The sequence below is a fragment of the Talpa europaea genome (genome assembly GCF_964194135.1).
Source record: "Talpa europaea genome assembly, chromosome: 7".
Classification (NCBI taxonomy): Eukaryota; Metazoa; Chordata; class Mammalia; order Eulipotyphla; family Talpidae; genus Talpa; species Talpa europaea.
Window position 1 is genome coordinate 34105305 of NC_140074.1, and position 21035 is coordinate 34126339.

At 35.9% G+C, this 21035-nt stretch overlaps 1 protein-coding gene across 1 annotated transcript in view; it reads left to right on the plus strand.

The window, feature by feature from the left end:
* The window catches only part of GLIS3 (GLIS family zinc finger 3), a gene marked incomplete at both ends in the record, with an annotated part of 438059 nt that overhangs the window by 316869 nt on the left and 100155 nt on the right, over positions 1 to 21035 (plus strand). The window contains 2 exons of the mRNA XM_084238466.1: positions 16280 to 16441; positions 20466 to 20576. Coding sequence (XP_084094592.1) covers positions 16280 to 16441; positions 20466 to 20576 — 273 coding nt within the window. The remainder of the gene's footprint in view (positions 1 to 16279; positions 16442 to 20465; positions 20577 to 21035) is intronic.

Here is a 21035-nt window from a genome sequence, read left to right on the forward strand (position 1 = left end):
TTATTTATAAAGATTTATTTATTTATACAAGAAGCGGGGTACAGGCCAGATGCATGGGAGGGTGAGAGGATTCACCATAGACAGAGCGGGGAACAGAACAGACAGACTGATGAAATACACTGCTGAGGGGAGCAGCGGGCGAGACAGGAGAGGTCTGCCCCGTCATGTGGGATTCTCACCTGGCCGGGATCAAACACCTGATGCAGAGGCTGCGGACAGCTTCACAGCACGACGCTCAACTGCCTATACCACCAGGGAGGCCCTAGACAGTTTTATTTAATGGCAGATGTGTAAAGAATTATGAAGGAAAAATAGAGTGTGCAAAAAAAGTGCAAATTAGCCAGGCCTGTTAGGATCCAGAAGATCTGAGAATTCCCTGTGATCCCCAGTGTTGGTGTTGCCCTTTGATGGCTTTGGTTCAAGTGGGCCTCCAGTTGGGGGATCCCAGACAGGCAGAAAAAGTAGATCACCCTTATTACATAGTAAGGTAGCTAAGTAAATAAGGAAACCATGCCATTGAGCTTATAATTTTCCCTTCAGATAAACACTTTTATTGGTCATATGATTTTATTTTTTGAGGTGCCAAAAACTTACATAGTTTGCTCAAATTAGAAAAATAATAAACACTAGTCCAGAGAGCATGCAAACAAGAGCTCTTAATAGGGAAGTACTTCCATATTTGCCTTGTCCTCCACAGTCTATTGATCTGGGTGGGCCTGTGGCAAGGCAGCTTCAGATTTTCCTGCTTATATCTTATAAGTGATAAGATTATTACATATCTATTATAGTGATATATGTATCTTTTTATTATATCTAAAATGATTAGCAGTAACTGACCTCAACACATGCAGAAGGGCCATGCTTCTTATATTTCCATGCCTCTCCCTCTGTTTCTCTCTTTACTTTTTTTTTTTTTTTTTTTTTTTTTTTAGCTCTTACTCATCTTTTATCTAATAGTTTTTTTGTTTTTTTTTTTTTTTAATAAATTTTATTGTTATATTCCCCATACAATTGCAGCCCCCCATTCTGACCCCAATCCCTCCCCTCCCGCCCCCGCCCCCCTAAAAGTGTCTCTGGTTCATAGTTTTTTGTTGATTTTGATTTTCACTTTCTTATAGTTATTCATTTTCCTGGTCCCTTATTTAAGTTTTCTAGATTCCTGCTATGAGTGAGACCATCCGGTATTTTTCTTTTTCTTTTTGGCTTATTTCACTGAGCATGATCCCTTCCAGCGCCATCCATGTTGCAGCAAATTGCATGTGTTTATCTTTTTTGAATGCTGAGTAATATTCCATGGTATATATGTACCACATCTTCTTGATCCAGTCATCTATTTTTGGGCATTTGGGTTGTTTCCAAAGCTTAGCTATTGTAAACAGTGCTGCTATAAACATAGGGATGCAGGTGTTCTTTGGAATTGATGTTTCTGTGTCCTTTGGGTAAATATCTCTTTACTTTTATTTTTCCTGTTGAGGTTGCTTTTCCACCTCAGTCATTTCAAGTTTGAATTTGATTTGCATATCTAAACTGCTAATTAATTATACGAATTACTTGCTGTGCTTCAATGTTCTAAAAAGAAATCTAAACTGACCCTTTTCATTAAAGTCAGTGTCAGTTTGCCCTGAAATTTGGAGTTGTGGAAAGAGGTCCTTTTTTTTCTACTTTTAAATATATTTTTTAAAGGACAGCTGCCAAGGGCCATATTTTCCAGGACCCAAATGCTCATGTTTCTGGTCATGTTATTGTGTAATGCAGTATGCATTCTTTAACTAAATACTACTCTTGAAAGATCAAAAGCAGTACTCTCTGCTTTCATTTTGTTCTCGGCTATAGCTTATGGATGTCTATTTTTTTCCTTAATTACAAAGATTTCTTTCTTTCAGAAGAAAAAGAAGTGGTTCTACAGATCATAAAGAGATCATTAGCATTTACTAATACAGTCTGTTCTTAAGTTGCTTTACTACTGCTTATTTTCAGTATTATTTACTGAGTAGCTGAAATAATTGGGCTTTGAATTTTTAGATTACTATAAAGCAAGACCTATTGTCACTTATTGCTGGGTATAATTGCACCATATGTATTTACTGAAGCTATTTATTCATCTCCCTGGTGGATAACTTTGTCAAAATGAGTTGAGATATTTCTGTTTATGCAACTGGAATCTAGAAAACATTTGCATTTTATGTAGCACTTAGAATTATAGATACTTTTTTCCACAGACATGAGAGTCTTTTAAATTCTACTCATCATTTATTACTCCTTATTGTTGATGGAATGAGTTATGCTCACATGCATATACAGTTATTCTGAGTGAATTTTAAGCCCCAGAAATGTGATTTTATTTTATTTTTTAAAGATTTATTTTTTATTTATTTATGCAAACAAAAACTGAGGTGTAGGCCAGAGATGCAGGGGTTGGGGTGGGGGCATTCAGAGGATTCACCAGAGACAGAGTGGGGAGCAAAACAGGCAGATCTACTGAAATGCACTGTTGAGGGGAGCAGTGGGTGAGATGGGAGAGGTCTGCTGGGCAATGTGTGTTAGCTCCCTGGCTGGGGGTCAAACTTACACTGCAGTGACTGATGACAGCTTGATGGAGCTGAGACATTAACACCTGAGCCACCAGGGAGGCCCCAGAAGTGTGATTTTAAAAAAGGAAAGAATGGATGGAAGGAAAAGTGGAGAGGGAAAGAAAGTAATTTATAATATAAATAACTTGTTTTCATATATAACTTTTTGTCCATTATTTAGCATTGGGAGCTTACTGTGCACTGTAGTAAAAATATATAAAAAGAGTTAGTCTGAGTCCTGTTCTAATGGAGCTCACATTCTTTAAGGATGTTATAATGTATATACGTGGGAGAATAAATAAGCTTGGGGATAGATGATGCTTTCCTCAAAAAGGAAGCTCATACAAATAAGTAGGATTTACTAGGTAAATAAAAGGAAAACATTTTTCTATGCAAAGGAAATAGCATGTGCAAAGGACGTGAGGTAAGAAAGGGCATGGCATATTTGAGGAACTAAAAGTCCTATGGCTGACATGGATGGAGCAAGAGCAGGAAAGAGATTGAGGTGAGTATAAGGCTGGAGAAATAGGCAGGAGCCATATCAAGCAAGACCTTTTATAAGTCATGAGTAAGTAGGCTTTGGTTTTTATCTGAAAACCATTGGAAAAGCTTTGAAGAATTTGACCATCAGGAGTGATATCAGATTTCTAGTTTTCAAAAGATAATTGGCAATGGAGTAGAGACTAGATGATGGGAAGGACAGGAGTGGATAGCAGGACCCTTTAAGAGATTATTGAAATAGACCAGGTAGGGTTATGGTGCCCTGAACTAGGGAAGGTCATATGTTGATGGAGAAAAATAGACATGTTTGAGAGATACGAAAAGTATTTGGAGATTAGTAATGTCTGTGTGGGAGAAAATAGTGACAAGGATCACTGACACTAAGCTTACACTGCTGGGTGAAGAGAAAGCAGGAAATGAAGATTCTGTTCTGGAGAAAAGGTCATTGTTGAGTGTTGGAATATTTACTTTGAGGTGTTTGTGAACCATCAGTCTGAAGATAATGAGCAGGCAGTAAGGTCTGGAGCTCAGAGGTGAGGTTAAGTCAAGTTTAAGGAACAGTAGCCCCATCCTTTCTGATGTGATTCTGATGCAGATTTCTTCTATCTTACAAACAGTAAATGAACTGTTTTGTGTTTTTTTTTTTTTTTTTCTGGAGGAATTTTGCTTCAAATGTAGTTTAGGAGTGCTTCAACAAATGTTAAGGCAAATATTTAGTCAATTAACTATTTTTCAAAACAGCATTTGTTGAGTACCTAAGATGTATTAGACTCCTATGAGATTATGGGACCCTCTTAAAAGGCCTGTGACTGGTTTTTTTTTTTTTTTTTTTCCATAAGTAAAATTTTGAAGAAATGCTAAGTATGCCTCTAAGAAGTACCCAAATTTTGTCACCACTGACAAATTGATAGTAAATTCTGGGATCTTTTCATTTGATAAAATGAGTAAAAGGTCCATGCTGTAAGGTATTGCATTATTTGACTGAACTTGCAAGCTTGAGACCCTTCTAGAGTACTCAAGTTTGCAATTTCATGCCAGGTCTCACTTTGCATTTATTTCTTAGCAGTGCAAACATCTGAGTTGTTTATAGATGCATACCACAATTTCTTTTTAATTTGAGAATTACAGTTAGTGAAAAGGAAGATTATGCTAAGAACATTAAGTCTCCCAATGCTTTTTAGTTATTATTAATGACTAACTCTGTGCTCAAACGTTAGTGAGGATGATTGGTATAATTAGGATAGTTGACCCTACTTACTACAGCAAGTTTAAGCTACTACTATTTTTCACTTTGTAGAGAAACAAAAGAAAGTGCAATTGGATTCCTTTCAGGACATGTTTTGTTGTTGTTGTTGTTGTTTGTTTGTTTTGTTTTGTTTTATGGCTTTGACCTCTTGAGAAGTAACAATCCCCTGGAACTTCCTGGAGGAAATATTTGGTTAAACAGTTGAGCCAGAAGGCCATGATTCTGGTTTCTGCTCTACTTACTAGCTCTGTGAGTTTGACAACTCAGTTAACCTCTCTAGACCTTCAAGTGTAAAATGGAAATAATAATACTGGATTATTGGAATGCATAAAACTCGATAATAATGTTTAACTTCTATTGAGAATTTACTGTGTGTTAAATACTTTCATGTGAGTATTGTTGGCTCTTTGTGATGGAAAGGAGGTAAAATAGGAAAATATATCTTGGAAACAATCAGGTTTGCTCGTTTTTATATTTCTTTGGAGAATAAGAAACAACAGAAGTTTAGATTCAATGAAAATACCAATTACTTTAAATAATGAACCCAAATTATCATTAAATTAATATATCTGAGATGATCCACATTAATAACAAACTTTGCAATTTTAGGTGAAATTTTATGTAGCACTATCATTCTTGTGATGAGCAGAGTCAGGTTTCCAAGAGGAAGTGGAAGTTGCATTAAGTAGAATAGTCAATGGGATTGAGGTTACAATTCTTAGTGAAGATATTTTCATAAGAATTATAGAGAGCAGAGTCAATGTGTGTGTGACAGTCATTGATTATCCTGTGGATCTCAAAACCTAAATAGTCATACTTGGAATGGCTTAGTGAATTTAATGACAGTTTCTTGCTCAGGGGCAAACTGTGGGTGTATAGGAAGGAGCAAGTTATGAGAGTGACTCCCTTAACAACCAAAAAGAAAAGCACTCAGGAATGGGATAAGTAGTATCCAGTCAGAACAAGGAAGGAGAGAGCAAGTGAAGAGATGGAAGGTTTTCTGAGCAACTGCTGTGTGTCAGTTCAGCATATGATGGGAAAGCCATGCAGAAAATCTCAGCTGTGAAAGAAAGAAATCTGGAGGTGACACATTTTAGAAGCAAGGGAGTGAGTGGTTTTGGTGAACCAGTGTGCATTGTCACAGAGGATTGTCAGTCCTGGGACTAGGGAGCTGCAGACATATATAATTCTGAGCTTATACCTTAGTAATGGCTGCTGGAACTCATGAAAGGATTAAGTTCCAGTGTTTTCATGTCTGTTTCTTTTTTAAGTGGCCAGTTGCAGATGACTTTTAGCAAGTACAGAATTTATATTTAAGAAATGCATTATGAAAATCGACTGACTTTTTGTTGAGGAAAGCGCAGTGTCAAGAAGATATCCTTGCTACTGTCTTTCTCTGTCACAGTGGTGGAAGCTTTACATTTGAAAGTGAAAAGGCTTAAGATATAATTTTTTAATCCCATCTTTCCTACCCACTTGCATCTCTTCCAAAGCTTGTCAGGGCCAGATCTGGAATAGTAAGAGCCATTAAAAATTTGGCATCTTGCACTCTGTTTTTTGGAATAAACTCAGTGTGGGCCAATTTATGGTAAATTATTCTCTTCGTGTGTGAATTTCCTTTTCTCTCTTGGCAAATTCTTGCTTGCCTCTACACCCCTGCACACAGATCTTAAACACACACATTTATTACAGAATCTGTGTGGGATATGTGTGCAAGTGTTAAAGTGTGTGCCCATGGCTATACCCACAAGTGCATATGCACATATTTGCACCTATGTGCCTATATGATAGCAAATTGACTTAAACAGTTTGTCTTGGAGGTTTGTGTTGCTGTATGTATGTTAGCATACATTCTGTTGCAACCCACAAACAGTTTCTCAGTCAAGAGATGACAGAATTCAGCAATCATTTTGGGAAACACCATAGTAAATAAATATATTTCTTAGCTCTGTTAAACCAAGCATGCCAATTCTTAATAAAACTGAAGACAAGCAATGGGATTTCTCATCTTTGCAGTCAAAGGAAGTTACAGGGTAGCCAGTCCACGACCAACACGAGTGGCAGAGCCAAGCCCCACTATAGCCCTTGTACTCTCAACACAGAAAGCTCTGTTGCTAAACAGTTATAATCTGTCCCCTATAGCCCTTGTACTCTCAACACAGAAAGCTCTGCTGCTAAACATAGTTATAATCTGGGGTTTTACAGGATTGTAATACCTGCCTCCCTTTTAGAGAGGTTGGCTGTAAGATGGTAGACTGAGGCATAGTGTTATGGGAAATTGCTTGACTTGCTCTTCAGGGATATTTGACTCAGGACAAGATCCCAAGGAGCTTTTATCTTTCCATGAGAAGCTCTAATGAGAGGCTCTTTCCTGGAATATTTGAATATTTGAAAGCATATTGTCTCAAAATTTAAAAGGCAATTTAGAACAGTTTCTTTTCCTTTACATATGAAAAAGGCATACATTTATGTGCCTTGAATTATTCCTAATAATGTGTTCCCAGTGGGTCTGTGTGTGTTTAGCTCAAGGAAAAGGGTGTGGTAGGAAAACAGCTCACTCATTTTACTAGTATTGCTACAAATTTCTCAAGACATCAATAAAGAAATAAATGCATCACATATATAAAAAATAGAACCATATGTTGTTATTAGTATTGCTTTCCCACATGGTTAGATATTCAAATAAGTGTGTGTATATATATATATATATGTATATATTCTGATCATGCTATAAGACATTGAAATCCAGCAACACCCATCAGTGCATTTTTGGTAGCTTTTGCAATTTTGATCATTTGATATCATCATGAACATTAACTGGCCCTATCCAATTGAAAGGCTTTAATGAGCCCACTACTAAGGAAGCCTAGGAAATCAGTATGCTGTTTACAAAGAATTCATTCTTTCTGTTTTGTTTAGCATTTATTTAGCAAATAATCTATAGTCAATTGAGCATATGCCAACTAGTGTACCCTGTGCTGGTAATAAAAAGTCATTTTTGTCCTTGTCCTCATAAAAATCATAGCCTAGTAGAGGAGACAATCCAATTAGCATATCTCCCTGTGTTTGTGAGGCAATGGACAAGGCCTGGTGGGTGATTGTGAGGAGTGACCCATTGTGTTCTAGTGAAAGCATAAAGGGTGGCATCACAGAGATCATACCAAGCTAAAGGATTGGTAGGCTATCACCAGGAACAGGGAGCAGCACACACACAGCACAGAGACAAAAAGGAGCATGCTGCTTAATTAGGGAACTATATCCTGGCTGGACTGGAGCTGGGAGGTAGGGGTGGGGAGTGGTGGGAGGCCAGAAAGGAGGGGACACACTTGACCATATGTATGTGAAGCACTTTTTTTGATTTGCTTACCCTCTTTCTGTTTCTATTTTATTCCACTTATTTTCTTTTGCTTACTTAGCTCTTTTACTTCATTTAGCCCTATCTGTCTTCTGAAATCTGAGACACGTTTGGAGAATGTTTCTGGTATTTTTTTTTAAATGCATAAAATAATACCTATGCTCTAAAGGACGGTTCCTCTAACTTCTCTCAATCTCCTCGGTTCCCCAATGTTTTACTTCACCATGCTATGTAGAAAATAATTTGGGGGTATTGGTCCAGACTTGTTCAGATTCCAAATTCATTCTGGTCTATGTCTATGAATGCAGGAAAGGTAGGAGTGATCCTTTTGTTTCTTTTGTATCATCTGCAGAGCCTATGCAGTGCTGGGCTGGAGCTGGGTATGTGCAGGAAACAATATGTGCATGGTCCATTTGTGGAGCAGGGACTCAGTTATTTGGTATAGAGACTAGTACTTACAGAGTTGAAAACAGTGGTTTCCTTTAATATTGAGTAGCAAAAAAAAAAAGAAATTTACCTTTACATGTGTGTTTTATAAATACTTTATAGAACTACCATTCTTTTGTAGATATGAAAATATACCTGCGAAAATATATCTAACTGTGAACCTCTGAAGTATACATGCTGTAGTGGATATATATTCTCAGATTGCATGAAGTCAATGCCAATAAACCACAACAACAGCAAAAATCAGGCAACTAACTTACTGTTATGTTTAAACAACCCCAGACAACCAGTTTTTCATCGTTTACCCTCTAACAGAAATCATTATTTGCTTGAAATTGTAGATTGTTGGCAATGTATAAACATGGCATGAATAATATATGATACCTTATATTTGCTGAATAACTGGAGAAGGCCATGTGATATGCCTTAAATATCAATGCTGAACTGAGAAGTATTCTTTTTCCACTTGTGAATATAATGCCCATGATGAGGTTCCATGTGTCCCCAGTTCCTTTCAATTGTTATAAACCAGACACTCGATAATTTCCATAAAAATTTAATGTGGTTCAGATTTTGGCACAGAAAGAACATATTTTTCTCTCTACATTGTCAGTGTTCCTGAAAATATTTTTCCATTCTTTTCTAAAGATGAACCCTCATTTGTTTTGCCACTTCATTTAGAGTACCCTTTTAAAGATCAACTGCTAGCCATAACCCAAAATGTTAGTAAGCCACAGATTACCTTAAACCATTAAGAAACCTATACATAGTGCCCATTTAGATAACCTTAGTGTTATACAAATTTCCTAACCCTAAACATGAAACATAATGTGGAAGGAAGTTACATTTATGAACTAATTATATGATTCATTTTGTACACAAGAATAACAAGGAAAAACAGTAGCTGGGATCTCTTTATTATAGTTTAGGAAAACATTATAGAAAGAATTTGACATTAATTTAACAAAAATTTTAATGGTTCCAGATAACTTGGATAAATGAGTATTGTAGGCATCTTCAGCATGCTATAGAAGTTACTGACTCATTTAGGCCAATGTGTACAGTCTCTTCCCGCCTTATGTTGCTCTGGGAAGCTATGAAATACAAATGGGGTGCCCTGAAGTTAAGTGAACTCTCCAATTATCCAGGTCTAACCCTAACCTAACTTTAAATAATTTCACAGCATCCATTTTTACTTTGGACATAACCTCTAAAATGTTATAAAATCAGTTACTACTTTCAGCAACCAAAAGAAAACACAGAAAGTCCTTTTTCAGTGGGTACTCTTCCATTATGGATATTATTCTGCTATGGACAAGAGGTGATTAGACTGAAAACATGAGGGAAGTCACAAGTCAAGTACATCAGGAGACATGTCCTCAGTCCTCCTTGTGGAATTTGCAGGCTGAATGAAACATACTGAGGAAGGAATTCCATATACTCAGTGTAATGAATTCCTGAAATAGATGCTTTTTTTTTTCTTTTTTTTTCTTTTAACATTTATCATTTTTTACATTTTTTAAGCAATATTTGCTTCCCCCCCACCCCCTCAGATTGAGTCCCCATAGAATTTCCTTCCCCAAGGCACCCATGCACCATCACCACAGTCCCCTGTGCTCACCCCTCCCTCCTTCTGATCCCTCCCCCTCCTCCTCCCCTGCAGTATGTCTCTGGTTTATAATTGTCTGTTTTTGCTTTGTTGTGTTTTATACCATCATTATATATTTTTTTACACTGATGTCTTGTTTGGTTCCCTCATATTCCTGATAAACTAGATACTTTTTAAATGCCTCAAAACATTTGAATTATTTTCTTTTTCTCCCTTTATGTAACACTTTCTACAAATTGATGTGGTAAATATTAAGATTTGCGGGAGCATCCAGTACTAATAAGAATGCACTGGAAAGAGAAACAACAGGGAACGCGAGGCAGCCATATGTCCAAATGCAAATAAGACTGAAGGGGAAATAAATTAGATGGCCCCAATGTGATTCCACAATATTTCTGTTTTATTTGTCCCATTTCTTTTCTGATATTCCATCCCCCCCCCCCAACACTTTCTGTTTTCTTTCCAACCTTAAATTTTAAAATTAGGTTTTTCTCTTCCATACTCTTAAGCACGAAGCTGCCACGTTGGTTTATCACAAATAAAACCTTTCTTTTTTTGCCTTCATTCAAATTCTGATTATTTTGCTGCTTCTTTTTAAATCCCATCAAATATACATTTTCAATCTGAGGGTAGTTTAAGGATGCATATAATATTAATTCTCAAAGTGTAATCTTCAAACATTTAACAGACATTACTAGGAGATTGTTAGAAATGTAGAATCTCAGGCCCCATCCCACACCTACTGAATCAGGATCTGTATTTTAGCAAGACACACAGGAGACTCATGCACAAAACGTGGGGAAACATAATCCTGGCAGGAACCTTCAAAACCCCAGCTGAATACTTCTTCTCAAGTGTGTGAGGTGAACCTTGGCCCTAGGCTGTTACTTTGACAACCTCTTGAGTCACAGGAGAAGCAGTCTTTCTTTATACCTTTTGTTGGTGTGTCCATGATTCAAGTGGACTTGAACTCTTGGGCTTAATGTGAAAGTCACCTTGACTGTATCCACGGCATTAGAACTATTTGCTGTCCTTTCCACCAATTCCTTTCATCTCTGTTGTCTTTGGACTGAAAATGGAAGATGTTAACTTATCATATGATTCATCAGTCAATTCCCAGCACTGCACAGCATATCACAGCATCAACCATCACTAATAGGATTAATTGGTCTTGACGGATGAAATTGTAAAGGCATATACTTCTAAGGGTCGTAAATATTGAGCCTTAATTGAAATCAAATGTATGTTTTTAAAAGCATGTCCAGTATCACACACTCCTTTCTGTTTGGGTTTTGTTGACATTGGTGGCAGTATAGAAACCTGATCAGGAAAGGCTTGCTGTTATTACTGCTTTGAATATGAACTTGTGCTTCTCAGCACTCTAAGTAGCTGATTAGGGGAGGGAGTAATATTCTGCTTGATTATTGGTTACACATATGGAATAAATCCTATTTTAATGGTGTCTAATGAGCCTTTCATTTTCAGTACCTTACACAAAAGCCTCTAATAGAAAGGGAAAGTAATATTTCAAAGGTCGTCTTAATGCCACCTTAATGTCAACAATCTGTAATCAAGCCAATATATGTAGAAATGGTGATTACAGTCCAGTTGTGATCCTTTAAATATAAAATAATCCCTTCAATTAGCAAAGTGGTACAAGCTAAGGTTCTCTGGATTTGGGGAAACTTACACTTTTTAATTAAAGTTTGTCACTTGAAAAAAATCTCAGTGAAAGAGGTTTTTCTTGAGTAAGACTTCATGAAATTCAGGATTTTCAAAACTCAGGAGACTTAAAGTTCTGTCACTTAGAGTTTCATGCATTCTCTTTGGATGTGTCTGAACAACCACAAACTGTGCAAATGGAAAATGATGACTTTCCTTCAGTGATTTTTCTCAACAGGAGAATAAAATGGACACGGGAAATGTGGGATGTTTTGTTGGTTAGGAGACCATTGAGGGAACTTCTAAGGTACATCTATTTTAGAAGCAGCCATCTTCTTGGCAGTCAATTAATATTCAGGAGTCTAAAGGAGCTCTAGTAGCAAGATTAGTATTCTGGGATCTTGTCCCATTTGCTATGTGAATGGGGATAAGCCCCTGAAATGAAGTTCCTTTTCAGTTCATGGCTGCACTCATTAGAAATGGGTGAATTCTGTAGGACACTTCTGGAGATGTTCTTTTTTTTTTTTTTATAAATTTTATTTTTATATTCCCCATTCAATTGTGGAGATGTTCTTAAGAAATTCAACAGTGATTACAAAATGGATAGCAGTGCTCACACTGTAGTATAAGAATCTCCTAGAGGTCTTGTTAATAGTCCTGGGATTTGGTCCCCACCCCTATGGTACTGTTTTATAGATCGGGGATGGGACCAGAGAATTTTTATTTCTGACAAGTTCCCAAGGTACACTGATGCTGCTGGTCTAGGCACTGCATCATTGTGAATCACTGTTCAAGATTCATCATTATATAACCTGCCCAGCCATATGCATTGACTTTGCTTCCATCTCTCATGAGTAAAGTTCAAGTTTTATTCACCTTGCTGATCCCAAAGTCTGACACATAATGCCATGGTCATAGAGTTATTCAATATATGTTGGGGGGGAATGTTTTTAGATAAAATTATTAGCATTTCCTACCGCTTCTTCCTCCCACATTACCACCCTGCATTTGTTTCTCTATTGTATTGTTTTCCTTTTTCTGCTATCCCTCCTTCCCCTGCTGGATTCTGAGAGCTTGTTTGCTGGTGGGCTTCTTTTTTCTTCTTATTTATGCCTGGGATTTGAAGCAAGGACAGGCTCAGGATTAGTGATCCAGTTGTATGTCACTGAGCTCAGTCCAGGAAGGAGAAGACCTGAGAAGAAGATATTGGTCAATTTTTGTGTAGGGTTTGGTTGGTGGCACTGACATGAACAGTCAGGTGATTTGATTCTTAGATGTCAGGGTAGAGACTTTATTCTTTAGAATGAGAACACATTTGGTCAAACCCAACAAAATACTCTTCCTATGGTCCTTGCTTTCCTAGGTCTAGATACTCATTTACAAGATGAGACTCATTAAAAATTTGGAAAGCATGAAAAAAGTAAAAAAAAAAGAGATCCATTTATCCATTTTGCCTAAAAACCCAAAGCATTCAGTTTTGTTTGTTTTTTTTTTTTTATAGAGGCATGTTTTTATTTATTTATTTGTTTGCTTGTTTGTTTGTTTTGTTTATACATGCACTGGGTACAGTCAGAAGCGCGGGAGGGTGAGAGAATTCACCAGAGCCAGAGCGGGGAGCAGAGCAGGCAGAAGGACCGAAGTACACTGCTGAGGGGAGCAGCGGGCGGCAGGAGAGGTCTGCGCGCCATGTGGGACCCTCCTCCGGTGGCCGGGGAGCAGCCGGGGATTGAACCGGCGCCGCAGAGGCCGCGGGCAGCCTCGCAACCCAGCGCTCTACCGCTGAGCCACCGGGGAGGCCCCAAAGCATTCAGTTTTGGTGTAACAGTGTAACAGCCTTTTGTAGTTGTGCCTAAATGTTAGCTTATTTTTAATGCTTTTGCATTTAGTTGAATTTCTACATCTAGAAGGAAGATTACCTGAGGCAGCGGAAATTCTTGTGTTGAATTATAGGGTTATTCTCATAATGAATGGTAATGATTCATTACAAAATTATTTGCTTTAAAGTTTTATCGAGACACCATTATAGAAATGAACAGCACTTCCCTTCTCTTCTTGAAGAATTGTTAATGTGACAAGTTCAATCAAGTATGTTACCCTCTGCATATACCTATGATAAACTGAGCATGAGGGCCCCTCACCAAGTCATTTGTCAATTTTACTGGTCTTGATTTCATAGTTTCTCCAAGTAAATTACTTCAACAAGAGTGGGTGGAGTGAGTTCCTGAATACATAAATTGTCTTTCTCCTGCCCTTACTCATATAACTCAGTAAGATTTAATCGTCATCTCCCACCCCATACTATAATACAAGTACACATATGACACATATGTCTCCTGCATGTACATGACATATAAATGCATATGTGTACATATAGGTACACATATGACATATATATGACATACAGGTCTTCTGGCCTTTCTTGTTACAAAGGAAGAATCTAATATAAGCTGGATTGTCCTGATTTTGTAGATAATCTTTTTGTTGTCAATTTTATTCTGGGTGCTCATATTTTCCTCCATTTCTGCTATTTAAAAATGGTAACAATTCAGAGGTGTAGTCCACTTTTTTTCTGATTTGCTTGTAATGAAACAATCCCTTTGGTTTTTGATCATTGCTTTTCTTAATAGTAATAATAGTGTTTAGATGACTGGGCATTTTATTGGACATTTAGCTAGAGAGACTAGGAAAAGCTAATCTACATGTAGTTTGAGTGATCAAGTAGACAGTTCAAATTAGTTCTAGGACACGTCTGAGATCTCTTTAATCATTTTGTGGCAAGTCTGGTGTCTTATTTGTCCAGTACTCTCAGAAAAAAAACCCATTAATCTATCATGAAGTGGTTCTGTACTCCCATGTTGTTGCCTTCTCTCTGACCAACATCTGGAGTGACTGGAAAGGAGAGGATGCTTGGGCCTATACAAATTTGGGTATGCACCCCTGAGAACTAAACCCAAAATGGCATCTGCCCTACAAATGAATCTTAGTAACTAAACTACAGGTCTAGTGTGTCCAAAACCACAAACTCATGTCAGACCTGAGTGTGGCCCATCAGGTGATTCCAAGTCAAATAAACTGAGCCTTAATGATTTGCTCTGAGTTGTTATTCAGAGGGATCCTTAAAAACAGAGGTTTGGTCACAGAAATCTTCTTACTATAAATAGGAGCTTAATTTTTGCCTTTTATTCTCAAATTTGAGACCTACTTGAAAACCTGCAGTTACAAGCTAATTAACTCTTCCCCCCACCCCCTCCCCCGCTCTTCTTTCTCTCTAGCGACATAGACATTATATGCTTTTCACCCCGTTGAAAAAGTTGGCTTCGTCAGCAATCATTTTCAGCTCAGTCTAAATTTATTTTTATGTGAAATAGAAATCAGGAAAACACCAAAATTATTTTAAGCAAAATATCAAAATTGAAATAAACCAACATATGTCTGTGAAACATGTATAACTCTCAATCAAAAATAAGTGCAACTTTCATAAATTTCTTAAAATAATCCAGCATGCAAAATCTGGACAACTTAAATAGATGGAGTTATGACATGTTTGGTTATTCTTTCTCCTTATTTCATCCTTTACTTAAAGATGAAAATTCAAATAACCAAATCTTGCTATTTCTCATCCTTTCATGAACAAGGTAATCCATCATCCATTGTAATAAATAGAGAATGAAGAAGTTTTATAACATTTCTTATAGTAAGGCTAAATTAGACTCACTAGCTTTGAATGGAAATCATCTTGAATTTACCTTCCTTACTTATGTTCTGTCCTATTCACCACCCTGTACATTTCTCCCTAAGAGTGAGATTTCTTAATCATTTTTAATGTAGTATGCTTTGTGCTGGTTAGGTTTTCCATATATATGTTTCTCTTGCAGAGGGAACTCAAATGGGGTAAAAACTGTCAAAGTGACAAATACCCTAAGACTCAGTTCAAAGAGAGAGTTAAAGGATAAATGCCCATCTCACCTTTATGCTTCATGTAGAAGCTTTTTAAAACACATTCTCTTTATTTAGATTGTCACTTCAAAGGGTGAAAATCACAATGACCTTATATTAGTAGCTGATATTTTGCCCACAGAAGACATTAACTAAATAGTCCCATCAATACATAGCATTGACAAGCTAATGAAGCATTTCTTGAAATCTTTGGCCTTTCATTTTAAATTATTCTCTTCATGAACTGGATAACAAAATTTCTTTTTAAAAAATAAGTAAAACTATCATTTTATTTGGAAAGTAATTTAGTACTAAGTGAATTGTCTTCCAATTTTCTTTTTGAAAGTGTGCTAAAAACTTCATCTATAGACTTGGTATTGCCCTATATGTTAATAAGGTTACTCTTTGATAGTTAAGGAAATTTATGATCATGATGACTCATTGGACACATGCCTTTTTCATCTCATACTCTTGGATCTTCAATTCACCTTTTTCTCATGCATTGCTTTGATTTTTTTTTTTTGTTAGTTTATTAGTTGTAAAAAGTTTCTTCCTTCCTGGCTCCTTCAATTTAGACCAATTTGGAAATGGAAAAGTGTGTTAATTTTTTAATAAATCTTTAAGACACGCATTACTGTATTTTTATTAACTGAGCCAGATGGCTCACAGCAAATTCTCACTGACATAAGTAATCACAGAAATCAGTTTGGGACTCAAATCTGGTATGGAAAGTGGCATGTATACTCAGTGGAAAAATGCAGTTCACATAAACCTATGGCTATTTTTAGAAGTAATATTTGTTACTATTTGGATTTCTATTTTCTTTTTTTTCCCTTTAGGCTAAGTACAGACTAAGGACATCCCCCCACACCCCCCACACCCCTCCCCCCATCCCCTAGACTTCAAACATTCAATGTCCTTTTCAACAACCAAAAATTGTTTTCTTTTTGCAGTTTGAAGGTTGCAAAAAGGCCTTTTCAAGGCTTGAAAATCTCAAGATTCACTTGCGGAGCCACACTGGTGAGAAGCCGTATTTGTGCCAACACCCAGGCTGTCAGAAGGCCTTCAGTAACTCCAGTGACCGCGCCAAGCACCAGAGGACACATCTGGACACTGTAAGAATGGCAGCAGCTTTCCGACTTCCAGCCCAAAGCTCCGGTGTGAGGAAGTGCCTGTTTGATAGTGGGATGGCGAAGGTGTTTGCTTTATGGTCTGCAGGTTATAAGGACAATGCCAAGGGCAGCAGTGGAAACTGGTAAAGGGCCAGAAGGGGCCCTTTTGGCTCTTTCCTCATATTTCTGTAGGTGAAAGTTATCCTAATTATTACAACTGCCTGGGACAAACAGGTTCCTTGGTTACTTTCTTATGCAGGGCAGAGGCAGTTTAGAGGCTGTCATACAATAAATTTTAATTCAGAGAATTACATCTAGGGATTGGGCATTAAAGTAAGTATTCAAATACACTAAATATAAAAATGTACTAAAATAAAAAAAAATAAAAATATACTAAAAAAGATTGATAACATATACAATTGCTAGAAAGAGGAAACAGTTTTTCCTTACCTTTGGTTCTTTTCTTCTTGACATAAGAACTTTGAGGATGGCATGGTTATTGGAATGAATCCGGCCTTTTGCTTTAGAAACCACCTGGTATTTTCACCTTCAAGCTATTTAAAAGAAATCAGCAAATCTTTCCCAAGGGCTCAGTTTCATCTCACTTCCTATGTGTTAACAACCACAGATCCATTGGCATAAACCCTATGAGAACAATTGATTTTCATTATTATGCCCTAACTCTCTTAGTACTGAACATTTTGCTCATTTGCAAATGCCTTTTCTACAACACTGTCTTTTATTTTCTCAATTATGTTGATCATCCTCCTTTGTATTTCTCAGGTTTTGATGCCATTTTCCTTACATGAAGCTAGATAGACTATATGTAATTTCACTTCACTTAACAAAGCCATCAGGATAAATGTATTATACACTTCACGGATCTCTTATCCTACGTTCTTGCAAATAATGTATTCATGACAGTACTTTTTCAGTGTTAACATTCTGATGTCTATTATTAAACTACACCAGTTTGAATTTTGAAAAGATACTGTTATTTCTACGCACCTTCTCATACATATTTAAGATTCTTCTGATGTTATAGTTGACATATTTATTAAATTTATATTAATCTCTATTAGTCATATTGATAGAAGTCACTTTAGCTATATGTCGCATAACCTTTCTAAACAAAATTACCTCATAATATGCATAAATTTGATGTGAATTGCCTAGTAAATATCTGAAATAAAATTAGAACAATATGGGCATAGGATGGCTATTTCTTCTCTAGTTTAATTGAATTCAGTGATTTTAAAACCAATAGAATATTAAATGAACAAATTTGGTGAATAGCAGGATTTTTTAAAAGCAAAAATAGGAAAAAAAGAATAAAGTTATGTTTAAATGCCCTATTTTGTATATCTAAAATGGTCTTGGTAAAATCCAATAAATTTTCCAATTTGTCATTAAACTTCATCATGGAAGAATGAACATTCATGAGACAAGATTGTCTTGAGAAATTGCTTCTACTCTGGCTAGTTATCTGTAGTTTGAAAGAACTATTGTGAGGCTAAGTGTTATGGTTCTATAATATCCTTCTTTGCTTGGAGCTAATTTTAGCTAATCAAACTAAGAGCATTTTCTAAAATGATTTTGGAATTTAAAAATATGAGTCCCTTTTTAAAACTTTTGAGAAACACTGGGTAATAATTTCTTAATTCAGTTCAATGTAGTGGCTTTTTAAAAGCTATTTTTATTTTTTAAACTATATTTCTCTATTAAGTCTTTTAAAGACATTTTTTCCCTTATGAGCCAGATTATGTCCTGGTTAAATTTTTATTGCACTTAACAAATTGATAGGTTTTTTAAAAATCATATAGAAACTGAATTTTTTTTTAAAGTAAACTGTAGTTGCTTAAGGAGTTTATTATTTAAATTTAGGTTCCAATTCCATTTCATTAAGTATCCTTATACTATTGCTGTCAAAATTTGGATATAGTATCTTTTTTCAATTAAATGGATTCTTTAGTTAAAGGAAAATGATTTTCCCATGAAGATACTGAATTCATAATTCTAACCCTGAACATTGTCACTTTTTCCTCTATTAACATTTTAATATCTAAACAGGGGAAATCATTTTATAATAAAAAATGGAAAATAATGTTTTATGAAATGTAGCATGGCATTTAAAACTTAGGTAATCTGAGATAAAGTGACTTTCACCAATACCTCTTAGATCACCTCCCGACATTGCCATTTTGGCATACTGATACCCGGTTGCTGACAGTAGGAGAGTGAGTGCAGGCCAGCTGAGAGGATGGTGAATGTTCCTGCCTTCAAGAATATCTCAAAAATCAAATATAAATGATATTACCCATTTTTATCTTTTCAACCCAAATAATAGTGCCCATGATAAGAATAATGACATTGATTTTTAAAACATATTAATAGTCCCAAAACTTTTTTTACATGCAACATCTCTGGTGCTCAAAACATGAATTTATATGGTCACAACATGACTGCCAATAAAGATATTGACTATCTTGACCTTTCCTAAATCTAGGGCAGGAGAGAGAAAGCTAATAAAAGAAATCAGATGAATTCAGAAAAGATTCTAAGGTTAAAGAAAAAATTTGCTCACCCAAATGGCAATTCATTGGCAAGTGACTAAGTCTAAATGGCTCACCATTTTGCAAAAACAGTAATCAATTGTTTGTTGTCAGAGCCTTACTATATAACACAGTGCCCAGTGTGTCATGGAAGCATCAGAGCTATTGGATTGTTCAGTCAGTCAGTCAATGAACAAACATATCAGATAGTCAAACTTCAAATTCAAATTGGGTGTGTTATATTAAATTATAAACTGATGACTTTACCTTGTTCTTGGAGTCCAAAATGGTAACCAAAAGAAAGTGAATCATAAATATTTTTTCAATTAGGCAAATAATAGTAGCCTCATTATATGTTGGCCCACAAAAATGACAAGCATGCACATGAAAATGGGAGCAAAATATAAATAATTATTTAAAACTCTATGTTTTTGGTCACTAGATTTCTGGATCAAGAATCTTATTTTGGAGACAGAGTTTCAGTTTTTTTTTTTTACATTTCCCATCATGTAGGGTACATTCTAATATAGTACCTGACAAGATAACTAAGGAGATGAGTGTCTGATAATGCATCTTATAACCACAGTTAATCTTGGATCTCTTTTTAGTTCTTAGAATAAGTAGAAAGTTTTTATTTATTTTACAACTTAGAAGCCATACCGTTACTATGACAGTAAGAAAATGTGTAGTGTTCTCATTCATTCATTCACCCATATATCCTTAACTATTATAGGCCAGTCATTAAGGATACGGAAGTAAAGAAAATTCTAGACTCAACCTTAGCTTCCATACCCCACATATTTCAGGAGCATGAGGGAATTTTAGTAGTCAAAACTGCGTTCTCATTGCATTCAGTCAAAGGTTTAGCCTCATAATTCCAGCTCCCACCAAGACTCCTCTAAACTAATATTAATGTTTCTTTGGATGATTTTTTTTCACATGTCTCTTTGAAACCTACTGTTTCTAACTCACTTTTCACTAATTTTCACTTTTAATTCTCTTCCTCTCTGTTTCTGAATCAGGTTTCTTCTGAAACATTCCCAGTCTTTTCTGGACTTTTCTACAGCTCCTTTACCTGAACACTTAAAGAATATGTGTATTCTAGTTTCTGACACTACCAAAGATTGTTTTCAGGTGAACACAACTGTAAGTATAACTAGAGATGCTTATTAATAATTTCCACATTTAAAAATGCCATAAGAGGTTTATGGTAAGAGTATAATCTAAAAGCATCAAAATCTTAAAAGTTATCAAAGGTAGGCTGCCATCTCTTTGCTTCTTGAAAATTTATTGTCTTTGCCTTGATTCAAGTTTCCTATGCTTCTAATTAAAATGCATTTAATTATCCAGCATTTCATATCAGTCAATTGGTTACAATTCATAGTCTGAAGTCTTTGAGAAAATCTTCCCCAGTTACCTTTATGATTTAACTACAGCTGCTTCTTTCTTTCTTTCTTTCTTTCTTTCTTATTTAGAAACCCTATGCTTGTCAAATTCCAGGATGCACCAAACGCTACACAGACCCAAGTTCCCTCAGAAAACATGTGAAGGCACATTCTTCCAAAGATCAACAAGCAAGAAAAAAGGTAATTTTAAATGAGAATTTATCTAGGAAAAGCACCCTTAAATTACTTATGCAGTACTGGGAACTTCTGCAGGGCTTTGGAAATTCTTACACTTCTCAAGGTGTAACATGCTGGAGACTCTTTGAATAGGGAAGTCTTCCATGAAGTAATAGCAAGGCTAGGGGTTTGTCTAGTGTATGTAGTCAGATATGCATTTAGTAGAAGAGAATGTATAATAGGAATCAGAGAAAATTAGTGAAAGTCACCTAAAATGCAAAGTAACAAAAGTCTTTCATGGAAATTAAAGAAAATTGAATTGAGAAAACAAATAGTTAAAGAAAATTTAATTGAGAAAACAAAAAACAAAACCTTCCCTGGACATAAGTGCTTTTTTATAAAATATCAATTGACTAAACTAATTTTAACCTTGATGAAAAAGGTAAGTGAGTCTCTTGGATAAGTAAATGTAGAGCATCCTTC